At 42.1% G+C, this 20,300-nt stretch overlaps 1 protein-coding gene across 6 annotated transcripts in view; it reads left to right on the top strand.

Annotated features, from left to right (window-relative positions):
• Positions 1–1,992: 1,992 nt before the first annotated feature.
• LOC117763435 (transcriptional enhancer factor TEF-3-like) overlaps positions 1,993–20,300 on the top strand; it is a 38,041-nt gene continuing 19,733 nt past the window's right edge. For 3 of the 6 annotated variants that reach the window (XM_034588554.1, XM_034588552.1, XM_034588551.1), the window contains exons 1-2: positions 1,993–2,315; positions 10,188–10,550. In XM_034588554.1, coding sequence (XP_034444445.1) covers positions 10,544–10,550 — 7 coding nt within the window. In that variant the 5' untranslated portion in view covers positions 1,993–2,315; positions 10,188–10,543. The remainder of the gene's footprint in view (positions 2,316–10,187; positions 10,551–20,300) is intronic. The other 3 variants (XM_034588556.1, XM_034588555.1, XM_034588553.1) reach the window with 2 other exon arrangements.

Genomic DNA, 20,300 nt, shown 5'->3' with positions numbered 1-20,300 from the left:
AATTTTTCCTTAAAACGAGTGCAAAGAAAATATCCTGTAGTTTGTAATAGGCTTTATTTAACAGAGTCTAGTCCAGACTGTTTGTAGACCACTTTGGGTTGTCGGGTATATGTACCACTGTTTGAAGTAAATGAACTTTCATTTGAAAACGTAGGAGCATGAAAAGAAAGAAAGACTGAGGAAAATGTTATGTTGAGAACAAATGAGCAATGTGAATCCATCTGTGACTTGGGTTTTACTAGAGGATGTGGATAGGTGTGATGTTGAAGAATGACGTGTATTTTTAGGTCAATCAGCATCTGTGTGTTTCACGAAAGCAACTAGATCTGCCTTAAACTTGATTGAGAATGCAATGAAACTTTATTAATAAAGTGATTTGAATTAGACAAATGTTTCATCTCTCTTTTCATTTTGTCATATGAATATGCAGGACAGGGACTGTGGTGAGAAGATGGAGGGAGGAAGTGGGTTTGAGGTTGTACCAAGGAGGTGAAGAGAAATAGGGTAAAGTGTCTTTTTTACTAAATGGTCAAATCACTTGTGTGAGGACAGGACGTCTCCTGATGAACCGCCACACTCAACCACTGCTGAGCTTAGTAAAACAAACATGGCACATAGCTACTTGTTCATTTAAAAAGAAAGGTATTAATGAGTTTGTCATTACTCATGTCATAACTATAGTAAATTAACAGGACACGTTACCAGCAGAAAAAGAAGTGTCCTGGAAATGTGTCCTGGAATATATCCTGTTCAATCAGGTGAATTCAAACCATGCAATACCAAAGATATCCACTAGAGGAGTGTGTTACCCACTGTATGCTGTCATACACTTGTTGCCTCACAGTGTCCAAAGTCCAGAATCACATCTCGGACAATCAGGCCTTTAATGACTTCAGCAGCAGGACCGTGTCCAGCAGTATTATCGCCTCTGACTGCTCATGTCAGAATATGGACAAAAGATGGTTTAAACACTGCAATCAACAGGTGGATTCTCCAAATATGTTTAAAAACTTAATTTATTTGACTTAAACTAAGCTTTTTATCAGATAATAACAACAACAACATTATATCTCCTCTCTAAATTAAAAGTCTTGAAAGAGGCAACAGGAAAGTCGTTTTATAAGGATGACAATAAACTATAGGCCATAGCTCCTCACTGTGCTTCCACAATGCATAAGCTTTAGATTGACGTATATAGAAGTTTTGCTATATTGCTAATGATGAAAATATCAAATGTTGATATTGATTTATTGTCCAGCCCAAACATTGTTCTTTAAATGCCTTGGAGAGTCTCTAACATTACACATGTAAACACTTTCAGTCATCTCTATCAAAATGCTCTGTCTAAGCATTATCTGTCGGTGTAAATGTAAAGAAAAGTGGAGCCACTCATTGTTCATAATAACATGCCGAAGATTTTCAATAACAAACTGTGTTGGCATCATTGATGGAACTTGTGCTTTGCCTCACAGCATCAAAAACAATAAGATAAGAGAATATTAAGAATCAGAATCACAAAGACTGTATTGCTCCCTGAGGGGAAATTAGGTTTTGTTACATTTGCTCCAACCAAGAATGGAAATATACACAGACTAAGACAACAACAATAAATAGAAATACCAATATAGGAACGAGTAAGAAATAGAAAGTTTGTAAAAAACAAACAAGTGCACTATAATACAATGTATAGAAAGAAGCCAAATGAGAATATGTAAAAAAAAAGGAAATAGCATGTACAATACAATACACACAAATGCGGAGCACAGGCGCATCAGGAGCATTTACCAACAACATGAATCACTAATGTATACAATAAATAAATATATCGGTAATTTTTGATTAGATTTCCCAAACAGCAGCACACACCTCCCACCATCACCACCCTTTCCTTTCCTGTGCTCTCCTCCCCTCCTCCCCCTCCCCGTGATTACGTGATGACCGGTCAGACCTCCCTCCCTCCCTCCCTCCCTCCTTCCCCTCCCATCTCCTCCCGTCCTCTCCTCTCCCCTCCCCTCCCTCGCTCTCTCTCTCTCTTTTCTCTCTCCTCTGGCTTTTTCCAGGCTTCATGTCATACCACGGCTAATTCCTGGAATTCCTGCCCTCCTCTCGCATCAAACAAACGGCTTTAAGGAAGCAGACGAGGCAGCAGAAAACAAACAAAGGGGAAGGGAAAAATAGAATAAAGAGGAAAGGAGAAGCCGGGACTGAGGAGGAGAGTCACTTCATTCATTTTCAGACAACAAAAAAAATATATTTAGAAAGTAAGGAGAAAGAAATTAGATATTGCTGCACCTGCGTCGGACCTGTTTCTCCGGGTAAGTGTTATTACATTATTATTCTCGCACATCCTGTGGTGTTGTGGTTGCTCTGCTTCACGTTGAAGTGCGTCTCTTGTGTCGCGCTCTAAACTTTGTTCATATTGTGGGACGCGAACGCAGCGGTTTCCCGGCGCTTTCTCCCCCGAATCCTCCTCACACGCTGTCCGACACCACATTCCGCAAATATCTCACATTTCTTCGCTCAAATTCCGACATTTTTTTCCCCCTTTAATGCCAGTAGTGCAGAGTGTAGTGTGTGGGTGTGTGTGTGTGAGTGTGTGTGGCTTCCTGTGCTGCAGCCGGAACTTTTTTTGCTCTTTATTATTTGAAGGAATCGCGTCACAGGCGCGCAGTCAAACATTAGCGCCTGTCTGGGTAAAAGTTTGAAAACCGAGATAAATCAAACCGTGTGTATTTGTTAACTCGCCGGTGAAGGGTTTTCTTTTCCCTCCTCTGTCAACACGTGTGAGTAGACTGGAGGTGGACTGGCAACGTCACTGTTGCCTTTTGTTCTGTATTTGTCGCTCGTTTTTTTTGATGATCAGAGTTTTAATGAAAATTCATAGACTTGAATTAGAATTTGATGTTAAAATGTCACCGATTAAAATATTAGTCTGCTACAATCAAAGCTTTTCCTGTGATCCTTCACATAAGTTTAGTCAAAGTTTAAACAAAATGTGAAAATTCCCCATGAGATGTAAAAGTCAGGCAGAAATCAGCTCAATGTATGTCTGGTTTAAATGAATCACTGTGCAGGAAACTTGTCTCTGATCAAGTTGTATATATTATAATATATATCGGGCTACTTTGCTGTATATAAAATATCAATCATTATTATTGATAGATCAGTATCTGAGCAGTACTTTAATATTGGAATAAACCGATTCTTGCTGTTTTGTATAGACTTTATTGTCATATTTGTAAAGTGCAGAAAGAAGTATATTTCCCTCTGAAATACAGTGAAGTGAAAATACGATGCAGCAGCAGGTAGAAGATGTGAGAAATGCTTAGTGAAAAAAGTAAAATGCTAGTACTTAATAATTGAATCAAAGTTAATCTAATTGGTCACTTTCCACCACTGAGTGCATTCAAGTATCAAATGTACATTGTTTGTAGAATGGCTTCTTTTTATATGTGTTTACAATTTAATCTTGTTGTGGAATATTTCTATATCAGGGTGTAAGCAGCATTTTAATGAAATAAATCTGAACTATAAACTCTTCTTTGGTTTAGGGCATCATATTGTATCGGTTGATCATGTGATCCACTTTTAAAATCTTTGGTTGATCATGTGATAAGTTTTTTAAAGTTTTGGGTCATCATGTGATTCATTTTAAGGTCAATGTAAACTTTATAATCCCAGAAGGGGAAAATCATGTAGCCATACACTGAGTCTCAGTTAAAACACAGAGGCACACCTTATGCACACACAATCACATACACCCACACACACAATATCTTATGCAATAGGACTACCGACAATATAAAATGTCCAAAAAGAGATGGCCTCGTATAAGAGTATTTAAAAACTTGACCAACAAAGGAAAACAAAGGAAAAATGTAAAAGTATGAAGTAGCAAGAAATCATAAGACATGTTGTACAATATATTGAAATAAATGTTTGTTACTTTTCCACCGGTGATATCGTGCTGTGTTCAATAGCCTACTGTACATTATTGTTGTGCATGGGTGGTGTCATTATCTTCTGTCTTTCAGTTCTTTTTCTGTATCAATAATATTTTAACTATAAATCGTATCCCTTGTTGTGTGGCTGCTGTTGCTGTTAGTTATTGTTGCAGCCTGTTAGATTATCTTAAACAGTTCTGTTAGTTATGATTTGAATTAAAATGTTCACAACCATCTCCTATATGTTTGCATGAGTCTACTACTACGTCTATTGCATTACATTGATTCAGCTGACTGACTGTTTTTAGAAATGAGCAGAGATGCAAATTAGCTACAATCAGTGAATTAATATAATTAACCTGATTTTATAGCATTATTAAATTAATTGGTGAACTCTGATAGTGAAATGTAAAAGCTTAAAATGTATGATGATAAGAAACTTAAGAAATTCAGTAAATATCTAAATTTGATAAGATATTTTAGAATGAATGAGCTGATATTTTTGAATTTTAGCTTAAAAATGGTTGCTGTTCTTGAGCTTGTGAACATTATACTCAAGCGAAGAAGAAGCAAAAGAGTGACTCCAACTCAGTTTGACAGACTTTGTGTTCAGAGTCTCTGAGCCGCTGCAGCGGTGAAAAGAGCAGTGTGCGCGTGTAGAGCATGTTTTCGGTCAGAGTTCGAGACAGCTAACACAGGACTCGCTGGGCTGTGTGCATATGTGTGCGTGTGTATGTTATGGCGTCCCACAGGGCAGCTGAGAGCGCTATGTTTTTCCACTGGGGGAAACAGGTGTAATGGAGCAGGGTGGCGGTAGGGGTTAAAACACACACCTGTCAAAGCCTCCTCTGAAGTCTGTGACAGCCACAGGAGTTCTTTTTTTTTTTCCAGGCCTTTAGTTTTCAAGGCTTTGGAGTCGTTATTGTCTCAGATGGATTACTTGTATTGCCATGTGAACTGTAAGTATGTGTTGGTTGCACTTCAGTAGCATTTGTGCATCTGTGTGTGGGTGTAGATGTGTGTGTTTGTATGTCGGTAAGAAGGGAGGTAAAAAGCATGATGAGCGAGCAGGGGAATCTGTGTTCCAAACTTGTTTCGGGAGTCAGAGTGTGTGTATGTTGAGTTGCCCTGAGACAAGCCCTCACCATAGTGGAGGAGTTTTTCTTTTTTCTTTTTGCTGTGCTCATCCCACATAGCGATCATTCCTCCTCCGCTCGCACGAGAGAAACGAATAATGCCTCAGATATGAGCCTTATAGAACAAAGACTTTCTGCACGCCCCCTCCCCTCTCTTTTTCTACCAACTGCACTGTGCACTCACAGCTCTGGGCAGTATGTGTGTGTGTGTGTGTGTGTGTGTGTGTGTGTGTGTGTGTGTGTGTGTGTGCGTGTGCGTCTGTGTGTGTGACTGTGTTGTTTGTTGACTCCAGCCATGTCTGATAGATCTCTCTGTGTGGATGATCTGATAGACCCTCTGTCCTTTTTGGCTCCAACTCTTTAGGTAATGACAACCAAGTCCTGATCTTCCGTCCTCTCTGTAAGGAGCTGCAAACATAGCACTGACATAGTATTATTGTTATTATTGGCATATTTATGTCCAATATTCACTCTATTTTTGGTCTTTACCCCTCCTGAGGGAAATATCTGGCTCCTTAGCTGCTAAATCATCCACTAAATGTTCAGCAGCTAGTTGCTAACTCTGCTCATTCACTGTTTGGTGCTGAGCAGGAAAAGTTTTTACACAAAAAGCAGCTGTGGGAATTTACTATATGAGCGCTGAGACTGAACCAAAACAGTAGAGTGGCTGGCTGTAAAACCAAAACAATGAGCTGAAAGACAAAACAAGACCTGAGTTTCAGCCGTTAATTAATAAATAAGTTAATAAAGTTGTGTACAAATTGTCCTTGTGTGTTTGGAGTAGCTGCATAATGAGCATGAGTATGAAATGGAAAACCCACAGGACTGTATACACGTATATATGTGTGTATACATATGTGTTTGTGTATGAAGCCTGGGGGCTCCTGCTGGTGCAGCCCAGTGAAGCTCGATGCCAGAGAACATGTCCTCTCAGCAAAACCCAACAAAACACACACCTGTGTGTCTCCAGCGTCTCTCACCGCGACTTTCCATCGCATAGCCCGATCCCATACTGCTGCCTTCTTATTTTCAGAATACGTTTTCTGCCTTTACATTCCCAGCCTGATTAGTAAGAGATTGTGACCAGTATACACACACACAAACACACACACACACACACACACACACACACACACACACACACACACACACACACACACACACACACACACACACACAGAGTTAACAGGTACTTTATCTTTCTGAAGTACTTGGGAAACACAAACTTGACATGAATCATAATGTTCAGCTATTTTTCACAGTAATATTGACCAGCTGTTTGATGCAGTGGTCAGTCTGTTAACCTCTTAATTGAATAAAAAATGAATAGGTAAAATGCAAAAAAATTCAATGGTTTCAGGTTATGATACGTGACAACATTTTCTAATCTCTTAATGAGACAAAAAAGACATTTGACAATAATTTGGCCTCTAGGAAATTGTGATGGGCAACATTTACTGTTTTCCTGGTTCAATGTCGACTGAATTATTACTCAATTAATTGAGACAATAATCAGCTGACTAATTAATAATGTCAATAATCATTAGTGTTGCACCCATTTGACCAACACTACTGTACACATAAGACTACACCTTTGCACTCCTTCCTATTGATTGCAAGTATTAACAGAGGTTGTCTTAGAATTTAGCAGCTAATTTCAGATTGTACCAAATGCTAACAGCTAACATCAGCATGCCTTAATGAAAACACAATGATAATGCTAATGTGCTTATATTTTCCAATTAGCCATGAACACGAAAAAGAGTGGAGGTTGCTGGGAATGTTACATTTTGCAGATATTTGATCCTAAACCCAAATACTGGACAAATAAAAAGTCAGAGGATCAGCCAAGGGATTAAATATTTAATCCTGCTGGGGAAGTGAGTGAACAAAGTTTTATAGACCGTGAATGTCTTTCCAAAATTTTACTATCAAATGTCTGGTGATGGAAAAGGTGAAATCGACCAATTCATTCGTGGTACATCTCCTGGGAACCATGAATGTCTGTACAAAATAGTTGTCCATCCAGTAGTTGTTGAGATATTTTAAACTGGACCAAAGTGAGGGACCTACACAACATTGGTTCAGGCCTCTGTGTATCCTAACCACCTGCCACCTGGCTGACACTGGTCCAGGCCAAAGGTGAGAAGAGGCTCAGTTAACCTGCTGATTCTTGTGGTGTCTGATTGTGTTTGGGTGTGTGTTTATATTAGAAAGTGTGTGTGTGCACTTTGTTTGCACCGCTACAGTGTGTGTGTGTGTGTGTGCAGTTGTATAAAGGGGGAGTGGGGGGGGGGTTATGTGGCCCCTGTCCACAGCACCAGCTGAGGGATTATCCTGTTGAGCGGATCCAGGGAAGAGGGGCCTCCCTGGGGGTGGCCTGTGTGGGATGGGTGAGGGATGGTGGTGGTTTGGTGGGCTTGTAGGTGGAGGGGGGCTTGTTTTAAGGCCGGGCTTACGTTAATTAACCTCCCGTTTGACTGAGGCTACAAGCAGCACATTAATGGTTTATGGCCTCATCTCACAGTGACCGACATGTGATTTTAGTGAAGCCATTGTTGAGTAACAGATCTCTGTGGATTGTAATGTGTCGCTCTGATCGCAGTGGCAGGTCTCATTTTATAAAGATTGTTTACACAAAACACACAACCACAAATGACCCTGTTACTATATATGTTGTCTCTATTTAATTTGATGATAATTTAGTGGTGTGATTTGACTCAGAGGATGTAAAAAGTTATAAACCCTCACAGACTCACGAGAGAAGAAACTATTTAGGAGCAATGTCACACTTACTTCTGTGTGGTGGTGCTTCAGATTTTTTTGGGGGGGCTTCGTAGATGAATAATTGAAAATCAAAACTTTATTAATTTCCCCAACTCTACATAAGTCCTATTAGTATCAAAACAATTGTTTTTTACTACTTTTTTTCGTCTTAATGTTTATTGGGCAAAGTTAAACATACACATTCCAGTTTTTTACAACATATTTACGATATTGCTTCCATATCTCTCTCCTCCAATTTTCACAACTTTTTGCTTGAAAATAATTGACACTATGAGTTAATTCATCAAAAATGTCAAACTTTTCTCTGTAAACCAATACAAAATTTGTTTGCCCAAAAGCATCAGCTCATAATACTAACAGCTCTAATGTCAGCTTTAAAAACCCTCGATCATTCATACCTGTCATGTCTGTGGAGACTGTGTGGTGAGTGTTGGCCCAGTGTGCTCTCTGTAAGTGTTTCTGATCATCCGTTTGTGTGGTTGAGTTTTATTGGTGTGGGCATGAGTTTATTTTTTTCCGTGTGTGTCTCTATGCACAAATGTGTGTGTGTGTGTGTGTGTGTGTGTGGAGAGATGGGGAATGGTCGGCTGGCCAGACGCTTTGCAGGAAGCATTATGGAACATCAGGGGGCTCAGAGGAAGAGCGAGGAGAGGGTTACTCTGTACAACACAATGACTCACTCGTCGAATCACCACAAGCCCTTCTTAACTGAAGCCTTGCAGGACTTTGCAGACCACTACAGCCTCCACACATATAACACACTTCCATGGGGGGGGATTATCACTGACGTAATGGTCGCTGCTTTTCTTCTCGTTGCCATAAATGGACATGGAGGTCGCTCAGTTAACGGCGGCAGGAAAACCATTGATGACAAATAAAAACCAAACAAAGTTTGCACTGACTCACAGGTTCTTACTGGTTCCTATCGTTTGTGCCCCATTCCACTTTTCTCCTGCACATCCGCGGAGAGGAAGAGGTGGAGCTACTGTCTGCCTCACACTCTCCACCCGTGTGCACATCCTAAAGAAAGTGGCGTGTAGAGAAAACAGGATATGACTACGTCGGCAGACATTTTGCAAGTCACACATGTGATGTCACTAACATGTTGATCTCATCGCAGTTTTTTTCTGCCACAAAGAGCCATTTGTATGTTAAATTAATCCTTTTAATAAGTCAGCTGGGTCATGCCATAGTCCCCCCCCCCCCACCCAAAAACACATTGATTATAAGTTTAATGATGCAGTCAGCTGCAGTGCCGATGGAGAGGTGGGCAACCTAAAAAGCCCCCAGGCCTTAATATCCTGGTATGATCCTCCTTGGCATGCGTGTCTAAGTTTGTCTGAGGACGGTGATCCCACTTTAATGGGTTTCCTCATTTGTTGACTCTAGCCCCCCCCCCCCAACCCTGTGTCCTCTGCTGCTGTTGTGTCAACACTCGGTGCCACTTTGTGTCTTTACTTTCATCGTGGCACTAAACACATTATAATCTAAAGTGCCTTTTCCAAGTCAGGATCATCAGCTGTGATGTGATCACACGGTCCACCGTCAGATTGATGCGAGTCTTAATGCAGCAGCTACAGGTTGATAAGGTGATGATGTCAGCTGCTCTCAGGAGCATTTCAGTCTGATTGCAGTGGCTTTTGTCTTCTCCTGTTTATATGAAGAATTACATGTTCTGTAAAGTTTGGACAGAGGAGCTTATGAGACCCAAACACACGAGAAGTGCACATTCTGAATACACACCTTTCTGCATTCCTGAAAAGTTGAGATTTTGTGAATGAATCATAACGGCCTGGGAATCTGTTACTCGTGATCAGATCTGGAACGAATAGTTTATTAATTGTTTGGTGAAATATTATCAGCAGTAATAGTTAATTAAAAGTTCAACTTTAATGTGAGAATTTGCTGCTTTACATTAATGTACATTATTTCTAGTTCGGTATCTTTGGGATTTTATCTGTTGTTTGCAAAAAATTTGAAGAGTAGTTTTTTTTTACATTTCATGGCTTTAATATTTCACTGATTAATTAAAAGATTCGAACACATTCACTGATAATTACAAATAGTTGCAGCCCTTTTAATTACTTTGTAAAGTTTGCTTGCTTGAATTATTTTTTTTAAATAAAAAGTAATGTTGTAAAAGCATTGATACTCAGTTTGGAACACATCCACTGATGTTACTTCTCTTCAAAGTTATTGAAAATTTACTTCAGTAAATAAAGCAGGAGAGTAATAAGTAATACGATTGGAACATTGTTTTTGTGTAACTTCCTTCTCACTCAGCACCATATAAATTGTATCTGTGTTTTCTGATTCCCAGGTCTGACCTCCCACATCCAGCCGCATCACCACCTTCACACCTGTGGATTCCAAACACGCAGATCCAATCCCTGCGGCCTTGTCCCTCTACATCCACCCTCACCTCCCCCAACCCCTGACCCTCCACCCTCCGCTGCTCTGTTGTCCCCTTCCTGATCTCCCACCACGTCTGCGGAGTGGTCGACGGCTCCCTCCCCCAGGGGCGGGAGTGAGGAGCTGGGGGACGGACTCGACAAACCCCTGGAAAATGATGCGGAGGGCGTGTGGAGCCCCGACATCGAGCAGAGCTTCCAGGAGGCACTGGCCATCTACCCTCCCTGTGGCCGCAGGAAGATCATCCTCTCTGATGAGGGCAAGATGTACGGTACGCCCACCTCTATCGTCATCTTACTAACTTTCTCCTCCAATGTGATGATAAACACAGAAGGCCTGGGGACCAGCTCACATGGCAGGCCAGGGTTGGGGATAGTTTAGTCAAATTTAAAGTTAGTCTGGAAGTTATAGTGTAAAATATTTCTCTTTAGTGTGTGCGTGTGTTTGTTGTGGAGAGGACCCACTGACTTCCACACAAATGCAATGGTTGAAACACTGTCCCATTTGAAAGGCTCCTCCGAGTTAGGCTGACATATTCATCCTTTCATTCCCGAGAAACGAAGGCTCCAACTTCAGTGTCAAACCGTTTTTTCAAAGAGGCAATGGTATCAGGCTACAGTACACGTGTTAAAAACAACAAGGGGCAGTAAAACGTTCTCGTGTCCAACTGCAGCTCTGTTGCTAGGCGAAAGCAAAAAGGGCAGGACAAAGTGGTGACAACGATCATGGAAATCCTCTGTAGACTAATTTCGTTTCGGCTTTCGCATTCTACGTGGCCCATGAAGACCACCTTGGCAGCGTAGACTGGGTCCTCCGAAGGATGCAGCCCCTGAATTTAGACACAACTTCTACACACCCATTTATATTTTTATTCATATTTATCCCTTACATATTGCATTGTGAAGATGACGGAGGATCCATCTGCAGTGAATTAATTATCTTATAAAAGCTGAAAGCCACATCTGCAGCACTGTGGTTATAAACAGATAAATATCCACGTCTGCACACAGCCCATTAAAAACTATTTCATAAGTTCTGACAATTTAGATTCACATTCCCACACACATCCCCCCCCCCCCCCACACACACACACACACACACACACACACACACACACACAAACACACAGCCCATTCACTGACACTCCTTATGTTCATGTTTCACATCACTCCTGTTTCCTGCACAGCTGTCAGCTCCACTTGGTCCAGTAATGTTCAGTCCGACTGCACGATGTGTCAGAAACAGGAGCACACACTCAAATCCCTCATTCCTCTGCACACACACACTCACACACACATGCTTCTCATTCGGGGTTTGTTCATCTTCGATCAGAAGTGGTTGTATGGAGAATGAAAACAGTTGTCTGAGACTTTCAGAGAAAAAAATGTCACATAAACAATTAATTAAAACAAGACCCACAACGACAAAGAACTGATAAAACATTCATTCAAGCATCATTCCTCGAACTGTGCTCTGTTGAATCTCTGGCCGTGTTAGTATTGAAACTATTCATGTTACTTCCAAAATCCGTGTTTAGAGGAGCAACTCTCACGTCATACTCAGAGAACACGGTTTGGAATAAAATGACATAGCCACTAACGTTTTTGTGATGTTGCCTAAATTGATAAAGTGACATTTTCTAAGTAACTGACCAATGTCACCTGGGATCAGATCCAGCTGCCTGTGCGACCCCCAGAAGATAAGTGGTATGGATGGATAAGTCTGTAGCTTGATCAGATGTTACATTGTTACCTCCGACAAGGAGGTTATGTTTTCACTTTGTTTGGTAGTTACCAGGATTACGCAAATAGGGGGATGGATTATGACGAACTTGGTGTTTATGGATGGGAACGAAAACGGGTCAGGATCCCATTAACATTTGGTGTGGATCCAGGAGTTTTTTTCAGTTTCTTTAACATTGTGAAATAAGGTGTTTTCAACATTTTCCTTGTGTTCTCAGAGAATAAATCATGGATCGTGATGACATGTTTAGGGGACTGATGTGTGAAATTTGCTGCAGATCCAAATAAAAATCTGGATCTAGTGAATTTCAATGTGGTTTCATAAGGTGACTGTTGGAACGGTCACTCTCTTAATACCCTTCCAGTTGCTGTTATCCAACTGCAGACTCATTGATACCACAGTGTGCCCTCCTGCGATGAGCTTTTAATTACCCTATATTTGATAATGATTTGAGCTACAGGAGTAAGATGACGATACTGCAGGTATTCCCCCAGTGAAACTTTGGATAATGTCATTTTTAAACAGGTTCTGGGAAGGTGAAGGGACATTCCGCTGTGACATCTTGATGAAAGATGTTCGGTAACAGATGGCTTGGCCACAGAGTGTCCTCCCGCGTTACTGTTTGATAGCGGATCTGGTTGGAGGGAAAAAAAAAAACGTGGCGGACAGAGGTAGTGGCACTATCAGACGGCGTCTGTCATCGCCTTGTTTTGTCACTGTGCCAGACAGCTCCTTTAACCGTTAGGCCCGCCTAGCCTAGCTTAGCCAACTATCGAGGTCACGGCCACCCTCTGATCAACACTTAAACCCGTATAAAGCCTGTAATAATAGTTGGAGGGGGACAGAGAAGAGAGGGGCAGGTGGCTCATCCTGTATCACAGGGTGGGGGGTGGACGGACAGAGGTGGTGTTGGTGGTGGGGGTGTTTTTTGGCAAGGCAGGCACGGAGGTGCCCCCTTCCTCCCTGTGTGGGTCAGGGGCAGGTGATGCACGCCAGGGAGAGATTTGGCCCGCCAGGAATGGCATGTGCGCTCGGAGCCTGAGGGTTCAAGGCAGCTCGAATGTAACCCTAAACCAGAATAGACGTTTACCCTTTGAACGCCTGAGGGGAGGAGGGGGCTGGACAAATAAACACTGAGGTGGGCAGTAGCGTCTTGCATGGCCTTTGGGCTGTCTCTCACACCTGTCCCTGTGTGTGTCTGTGTGTGTGCGTGTGTGTTTCATATGTGAGAAAAGTTGGGGCTGTGTGTTTGTGCTTACCTCCCCTGCTCTCTGCTATTTCTGTGATTTAACAACTCACATCTCTTTGTCTCAGAATCCCTGTCTGTCTTTGGTCGTCATGAACAACCTCCTCTCCCCTCTGTCCGTCAGTCTGTCTGACTTTCAGTTCACCTCCAGCTGCTCTCTGAGTTCAACCTGACAGCCCCTGCTGCAAATCCAGATTTACGACTTGGGAAATAAGGCAAGACTGAACCCATGCATGGCCCACTTTTCCCCCATTGCCCCTAAACGGCCAGCTCTTCTCTTACAGCAGCCCCTGCAGCACCGCGGTCCCTCCCTCCGCCCTTTTATCACCATCCCTGGGGTCACAAGTGGCCAACAACTCAAGTCATTCAAGCAACCACAATCGCTGCAAATCCACTTTGAAGGTCTTTAGTGTTGTTAATGTTGTTTAAGTGCTGATAGCTGGTGGATGGGTGTTAAATCAGGTGGCCAAATCAAATATCAGCTGAGAATATCTTTAAAGGCATATGTGAAATGGTGAAGACGTGATTTGAAAGTTTAAGAAATGTTATTTAGTCTCCCTGCACGGGCTAAATATGGACACAGACAAAACAAACTAGCAAAGTAAGGATCTGTTGGGTGAGAGCGACATACTCGGAATTTTAGGTTGAATTCCCTCTTTGAGGAATGAATGCCATTCATGGCTTAACAACATGATATTGAGTCTCCGAGCAGCGAAACAAAAGGGAATGTGTTTCGGATCACCTTCGCCATTGTAGATTCCTAAATTGCGTGGAATGTCTTTATCCCATATTTCATGTGCATTCAACGCATTTTTCTCCCACAATGCTGTGCACAGCGTTGGCCCTCGCGCTCGTTACTCAACAGACTTATTAGCTCGCTTGTTAGGGACGGTGTCACAGATATTGTGGCGGGTTGTGCGCTCCTGCGGTAATTTAACATGCATCTGCCAAGAAAAACATCTCCTGCCTTGTGTGGCTCTCAGCGAGAGACGTGCCCTGCAGTCTGACCGAAGGCCTCATGCTGCAATAATGGAAAAACAGTCCCCAACTCATAGTGCCGTGGAAACCAAAGCGCTGACAGCTCTCGCCAGAATTATGTGGCACTGGAATTATGACTAGTGTCTGTGTTTATTTGCTGCAATTTAATTGCCATATAAATTTATGTGCCACTTTTTTTGCAATTGTAATTGTTTACTTTAATGATTTCCTTTGAATCATTTTTACCCAGCAGCTTTAAATCTTGCGTCACACGTTTTATGCAGCTGTTTGGTTTTGTCACACTCGATTTCCTCACATCTGTTAGACGAGCACTTTTCTCACATTCTGATGGCTCTTACTTCCTGTGGGGGGAAAAAAAAGTGATCGCTTGTGTCAATTAAGTGGATGAAGTCAACAGAGCGTTCCTCAGCGGTGGCTCGGTTTTTCTGTCAGTTCAGAACAAAGAGGACAGACACGGTAAATCATGCTCCCGCCGAGCTTCGCTTGAGCAACATGTCGGTTTCCCTGTCAGGCGATGCAAATATGTTTTTGTCTCAAGTGATCCTCATTAAGGGTTTGATATAAAGGACAGTGGAAAGCAACAGCGACTCGTCACCCAGGTCCCAACTTTGGCAGTAAAGTGAGAGATTCACCAGAGATCACCTTGACCTGTTGACCTTCTGAAGAGGCCTCAGAGGCTGGGTTTTGTAGTTTACTTTTGTAACAGCGCCACAGTTCTCCGCTTGAATATGTGAGCTTCTGCATAATGCAGGGTGACACGGATGAAATCAATTGGGAGAGAAAATTGTGAGATAGACAGAAGGGGGCTTACCCCACAGTTAATATTGAATTTAGCTCTATAAACAGATTGTTCATGTGAATACCAAGAATCTATTGGCAAAGGATGAGATTTTGAGGAGGGAAGCTTTCTGGTTTCTAGTTTGAAAAGTCGCATTTCAGCAGGTTTGGCTGCCCGCAGGTAAACAGTCCATGTGGAGAGCAGAAGAGGTGGAACACCTTGACTGAGATGCATCATCATATGCAGATAGCTATTAGCCAAAATATCATCTGGACTGAAAACGCCATCACTGTGCGGAGAAACATTTAACTCGTGAGTTAAGCGGAACTCTTGAGACTGTAAACAGTGTACGGTGAATGGAAGAGGCTTGGCCCTCATATCCACTGTCCACACTAGAAGCTTCAGTTTTTTGGCCGTTGCCCCTAAAGACTAATTTGATCATAGCTGATGGATGCAGAGATTGATATTGAATATACTAGGGGAATAAATCTAGCACTCTGTGCAGGTTTTTCAAGGAAACCTCCTGCTGATAATGAACTCCTAGAATCTAGACACTGCTCCCTCCGTGTCTGACAATCTCTTTTCTTGCACTTGCTTTTTTTCAATGCACTCTATATCTCACAGCGTAACTGAAATTACATGGTGAGCAGTGACAGGCTGTCACTTTCAGTTTATGTAGACTTTTCAGATCAGCAAGGTGGGTGAGCTAGACAGGCTAGACGTGTTGAGCTGGAAAACGTTCAGTCCTCTATAACAAGGCTTTCTTGCTAGAAGTCATACAAATTCAAAATAGTTTTGATGCCAGTTATCATGTTCTAAATTAAATTAGATTAAACTAGATCCTTAGTGTTTGTCCTAGTCCTGAACCAGCATGCTGTTGCCTCTCTGGCTCTTTACTTACGCAGCGGTGGACTTGTAGCTGGTGTGGAGGCTTGATAGAGGTCTTTTCAGAGCTCGGTCGGCTGCATCCAGACTCTATAAGAGGGGAAATAACACCCAGCCAAGACATTCCTGCTGCCTAAATGTGACCTTTGTTTTCCTGAGCAGACACAGTGGGGCATGTGTGCTGCGGAGGGAAAACGTATGGCTGGCAGATGTGTCTTCAGGGTGGATGGCAGCAGGCATCCAGTTAGACATTTACGCACAAACAACACTGCATGCACACACTGACCACGTTCAATATTATCATAAGACTTAAATATTTCTGCCACAGACCTACACAATGAAATATGTTTTACTCCAGAGATGCCTGTGGTATTCACGCCTGTTAATTGCTTTAATGCTACTTATAGTCTAAAACATATTTTAAGTGTTCAAGTTATTTTCTCCAATAGATTGAATTGAGCTTTTGTACATAGAGCGGTTGTTGTACAGGACATGGACCCATGGGGTGATGCCGGAGCAGCAGATGCAAGACCCGGTCAGTATATAGGAATGTGAGGAATGCACTGGGTTGAGAGGGAGAGAGAATCTGAGAAGGAGAGAGAGAGAGAGCGAGAGAGAGAGCGAGAGATCAGACCAGGCCAGTGATGACCACAGCACCGTTCGGCAGCGGCAGATTTACGACCGACCAGGCCCAGAAGTTGAGTTTGTGAGGAACACTGCAGGCCACCTTCACCAAGTCTCCATGACCTTTACCAACAGGCCTGAGGAGGGCAAGGAAAACTGTCTGTTAGCATCACCTTTACCTTTCCTCTCAGGAGAGAATGAGTTATATAGTTTTGATGTTTGCCTTAAGACCGGAAGTTTGGATAGTTCATTTCCCATGTTCAGTTTCAATCCCACCTCCATTGTTGGATCGGTACTGATATGACCTTATCAATATGTCAGTTATTGATCACGATCTAAAACTTCCATATTAAATACAGCTTCTTTGTAAAGGTCATTATGAAATGTAGTGTTTCTTATCCTTATAATCCATAATTTATCCATAATTCACCCACTTTGAGCTGCCAGCAAACTGCTTAGTGCCACAGCTATCCCTGGCCCAGGCTCGGATGTAGGCTGCTCAGATCGGGGGGGCAATTAGACATTTGGGGTGGGCAGCTTTTCACACAGTGGACTTAGTGTTGAGATTTTTTTCCATGTTTTAAAGAACGTGTCACAATAGAAAATTCAACAAAGCCTCGGTATAATAATAATAATAATTTAATTATAATTTGTCCACGTGCCACACACAGACTAGCTCCACTGAGATGTTTTACACCTGCACGGAAGCACACATGCAGGTGATGAGTTCCAGGTGTAAACAATTTGAAATATGTTAAAAAAGAAGTTCAACAGCCGCTTTGCTTTAGTAGATGAACAAACTGTGAACACCAGGACACTTTGGCTTGGTTGTCCTCTGTGTATTGTTTAGTTTTTTTTTACAGCAGCTGAAGGCAGCACGAAAAATATGATTTTGTTTTTTCCCCCGGGGACCTGAGTGGGATCATTCAAATGAAGTTCAATTTTAATCAGAGAATAGTGTTTTGAAACCCAGCCCTATGCCCAACCAGCAATTCAGAAATTAGGAAATTCTGACTGGGCAAATTAAATAAACATGATTCAAATGGCACAGAATAAAGTTACACAATTGGCTGGACAGAGTAAAAATGTGCCCACTTACACAATTACATAATTACATTCAAATACTACAGTACAATGCAATGTTCTGTGTGGAGTTTGCATGTTCTCCCCTCAGTGTGGGTTGTTTGTCTCTGTACTTTAGCCCTATGATACGCCAGCTGGGTTTGGTTTCCGCCCAACACACACACACTACCCTCAAAGGATAAGAGGTGTAGATAATGGACGGATGGATGATGTATTTCATTGGTGGCTAGCCTTTTGGTGCAGAGTAAGAAAATGCACATTGTTACCCCTTCCAGTTGCACATTCCACAGGATGCATGGAACTGGAAAGACAACAACTCCTGTCTAGTGAGACATTTAGCAGTGATCCCACACAAAATTGCTGCTTATGTGTTATCTCTTATTCTATGTTTGCTGTTTCATTGCAGTGACCTGTCAGGGGGACCCCCTGAAAGACCTGTTACTCTATTTTATTTGAATTTATCGTATCAAAAAAAACGTATTTGCTGCTATGAGTTTTATTTACTTCCTTGTTGCATTTTTTTCTATTCCAGAATGTCTCACAGGCCGAATTAAACTGTCATGCAGTCCATAAACATCCCCCAGGCTTGTCAGTTGCATTGTTGTTAATCAGGTCCAGTCCCCATTGTCGTATCCTAAAAATCCCTTGACATTGTCATAAAGGGTGAAGGTCACAGTGTCCTCAAACCAATCGCTCAGTGCAGGAATGGCTTTAAAGGGATAGTTCACTGGAAAATTCACTCATCATCTACTCACCACTATGCCGATGGAGGGTTGGGTGAAGTGTTTGAGTCCACAAAACACTTCTCGAGTTAAAGGAGTAAACTTTGTTGCAGCAGAATCCAATACAATTGAAGTCAATGAACACCCACATCGTTTCTATTTTTGCACATTTTCAAGATGGAGGTCCACAAATCCAAGACATGTCTGCAGTATGATGGTGCCACTATGTAAAATCAGCAGGTCCACATGGGAACTAACTAATTTACTGTTGTTGTTATTATCCATGCATCTGTGAATGAATCATTGTATAAGGCTTGGAAGGTGAAATTGGAAGAAGTGGTTTGGGAACACCTCACTCCCCAGTGGGAGGTGGGACGGACAGAGGACCACTCGGTCAGAAAACCCTAGACTCTAGTGCAACTTTTAAAAACGAGAAGTCACGTAAAAGATAGTTCTACCCCTTTTCTGGCTGTACACATTAAGGAGTATACAATATGGAAACTAAACCAACTTGAACCAGCCACAGAAATATCCCCAGTAAACTCACAAATTCGAATGTTATCATAACATAACAGTATCGACTTTGCTTCTGCTGCGGTCAGTCACTTTTCATGCCCTGAAGAAATGTTTTCCAGAATCAGATTTCCCCCAGATAAGTCCATGACCGCAGGCAATGTGATAAACAACATCAAACTGTGGAGCAGTGGGTGATGGTATAATGTTCCTATGTGACTTTCCTGCAGCCTTGGCTGGCACCGGCTCTGTGTGTGTGTGCTGCTCCCTTTGGATATCATGATCTCATCGCTGTGTGACTGAGTCCCCCCTCTGATCTGATGGGTGTGTTGGAGGGTATTTTTGATGGGGCCCCTCCCCAAGCGCTCACTCACAGAGGAGTGGTGGGGCATCTGATATCTGAGACAGGACCATGAAGGAAGCTGTTTAATGCTCGCAATACATACCTGGCTAATGTTGAGTGGGGATGCCGTCAATGAAACAGTGTGTCGCTGTGCTTGTTTGGTGGTGAAATACGTTTTTAAATCATTAATCCTATTCAAAAAAAATGTATGTATTGTTGGGGGTTAACATGGTTTTGTACAGGTTAAGATAAAGTTTGACAACAACTCCCATGAGAGTCTGGAGAATCTTTTCACAAGCATCTGAAGAGAATAGAATAGAATAGAATCCTTTTATTGTCATTGCACATGTACAACGAAATTTAGCAGCAATCCTTAAGGTGCATAGTATATACAGATAAAAACAACAACGAGAGGAAACAGCATGAACAGGTTAAAAAGGTGCAATAAAAAAATTGTGGTATGAGGTAGAATTTATATGTGGAAAAACAGTGTGGACCGAATGAAGAAGAGTGGCTGCTTTTCTGAATTCATGAGAGGTTTTTATTCATCTCCTATATGCTCACACGTCTGTGTCTGCTACTCTGAAAATCCCTTTTGGATTGGACACAAAATGTACATCTTACTGTACGCTGAGTGAAGTTTCCGGGAGATAAGTTGCCGGGAACTGGAAGAACTTGCCGCCGTAATGTGAGGAACTCAATACGGGCAACTTAATGTTCATTTGAGGTCAAAGTACCGCGAGGACTTTGACAAAGCTCTCTGTTCGTCTTTTCAAGAGTTTTGATTGCGAGGGAAATGTGGAACACTTTCTTAATCCCCGGGGAATTAAAGAAATATGTATTTAGGGGCTCAAACAATCGGTCGGCGAGTGCACCTCCTGATAAACACTAAACGGTTGAGGAGTTACAGCCCTGAAAGGAAAATAAGATTGAGATGGAATGAATGCCTCGACTGTGGCTGAAGTGTGTGTGTGTGTGTGTGTGTGTGTGTGTGTGTGTGTGTGTGTGTGTGTGTGTGTGTGTGTGTGTGTGTGTGTGTGTGTGTGTGTGTGTGTGTGTGTGTGTGATTTTATGTCTTTATCTCT

This window comes from Hippoglossus hippoglossus, chromosome 6, assembly GCF_009819705.1.
Source record: "Hippoglossus hippoglossus isolate fHipHip1 chromosome 6, fHipHip1.pri, whole genome shotgun sequence".
Taxonomy (NCBI): Eukaryota; Metazoa; Chordata; class Actinopteri; order Pleuronectiformes; family Pleuronectidae; genus Hippoglossus; species Hippoglossus hippoglossus.
Note: the sequence above shows the minus strand (reverse complement) of the source record. Positions and strands in the feature narration are given on the sequence as shown.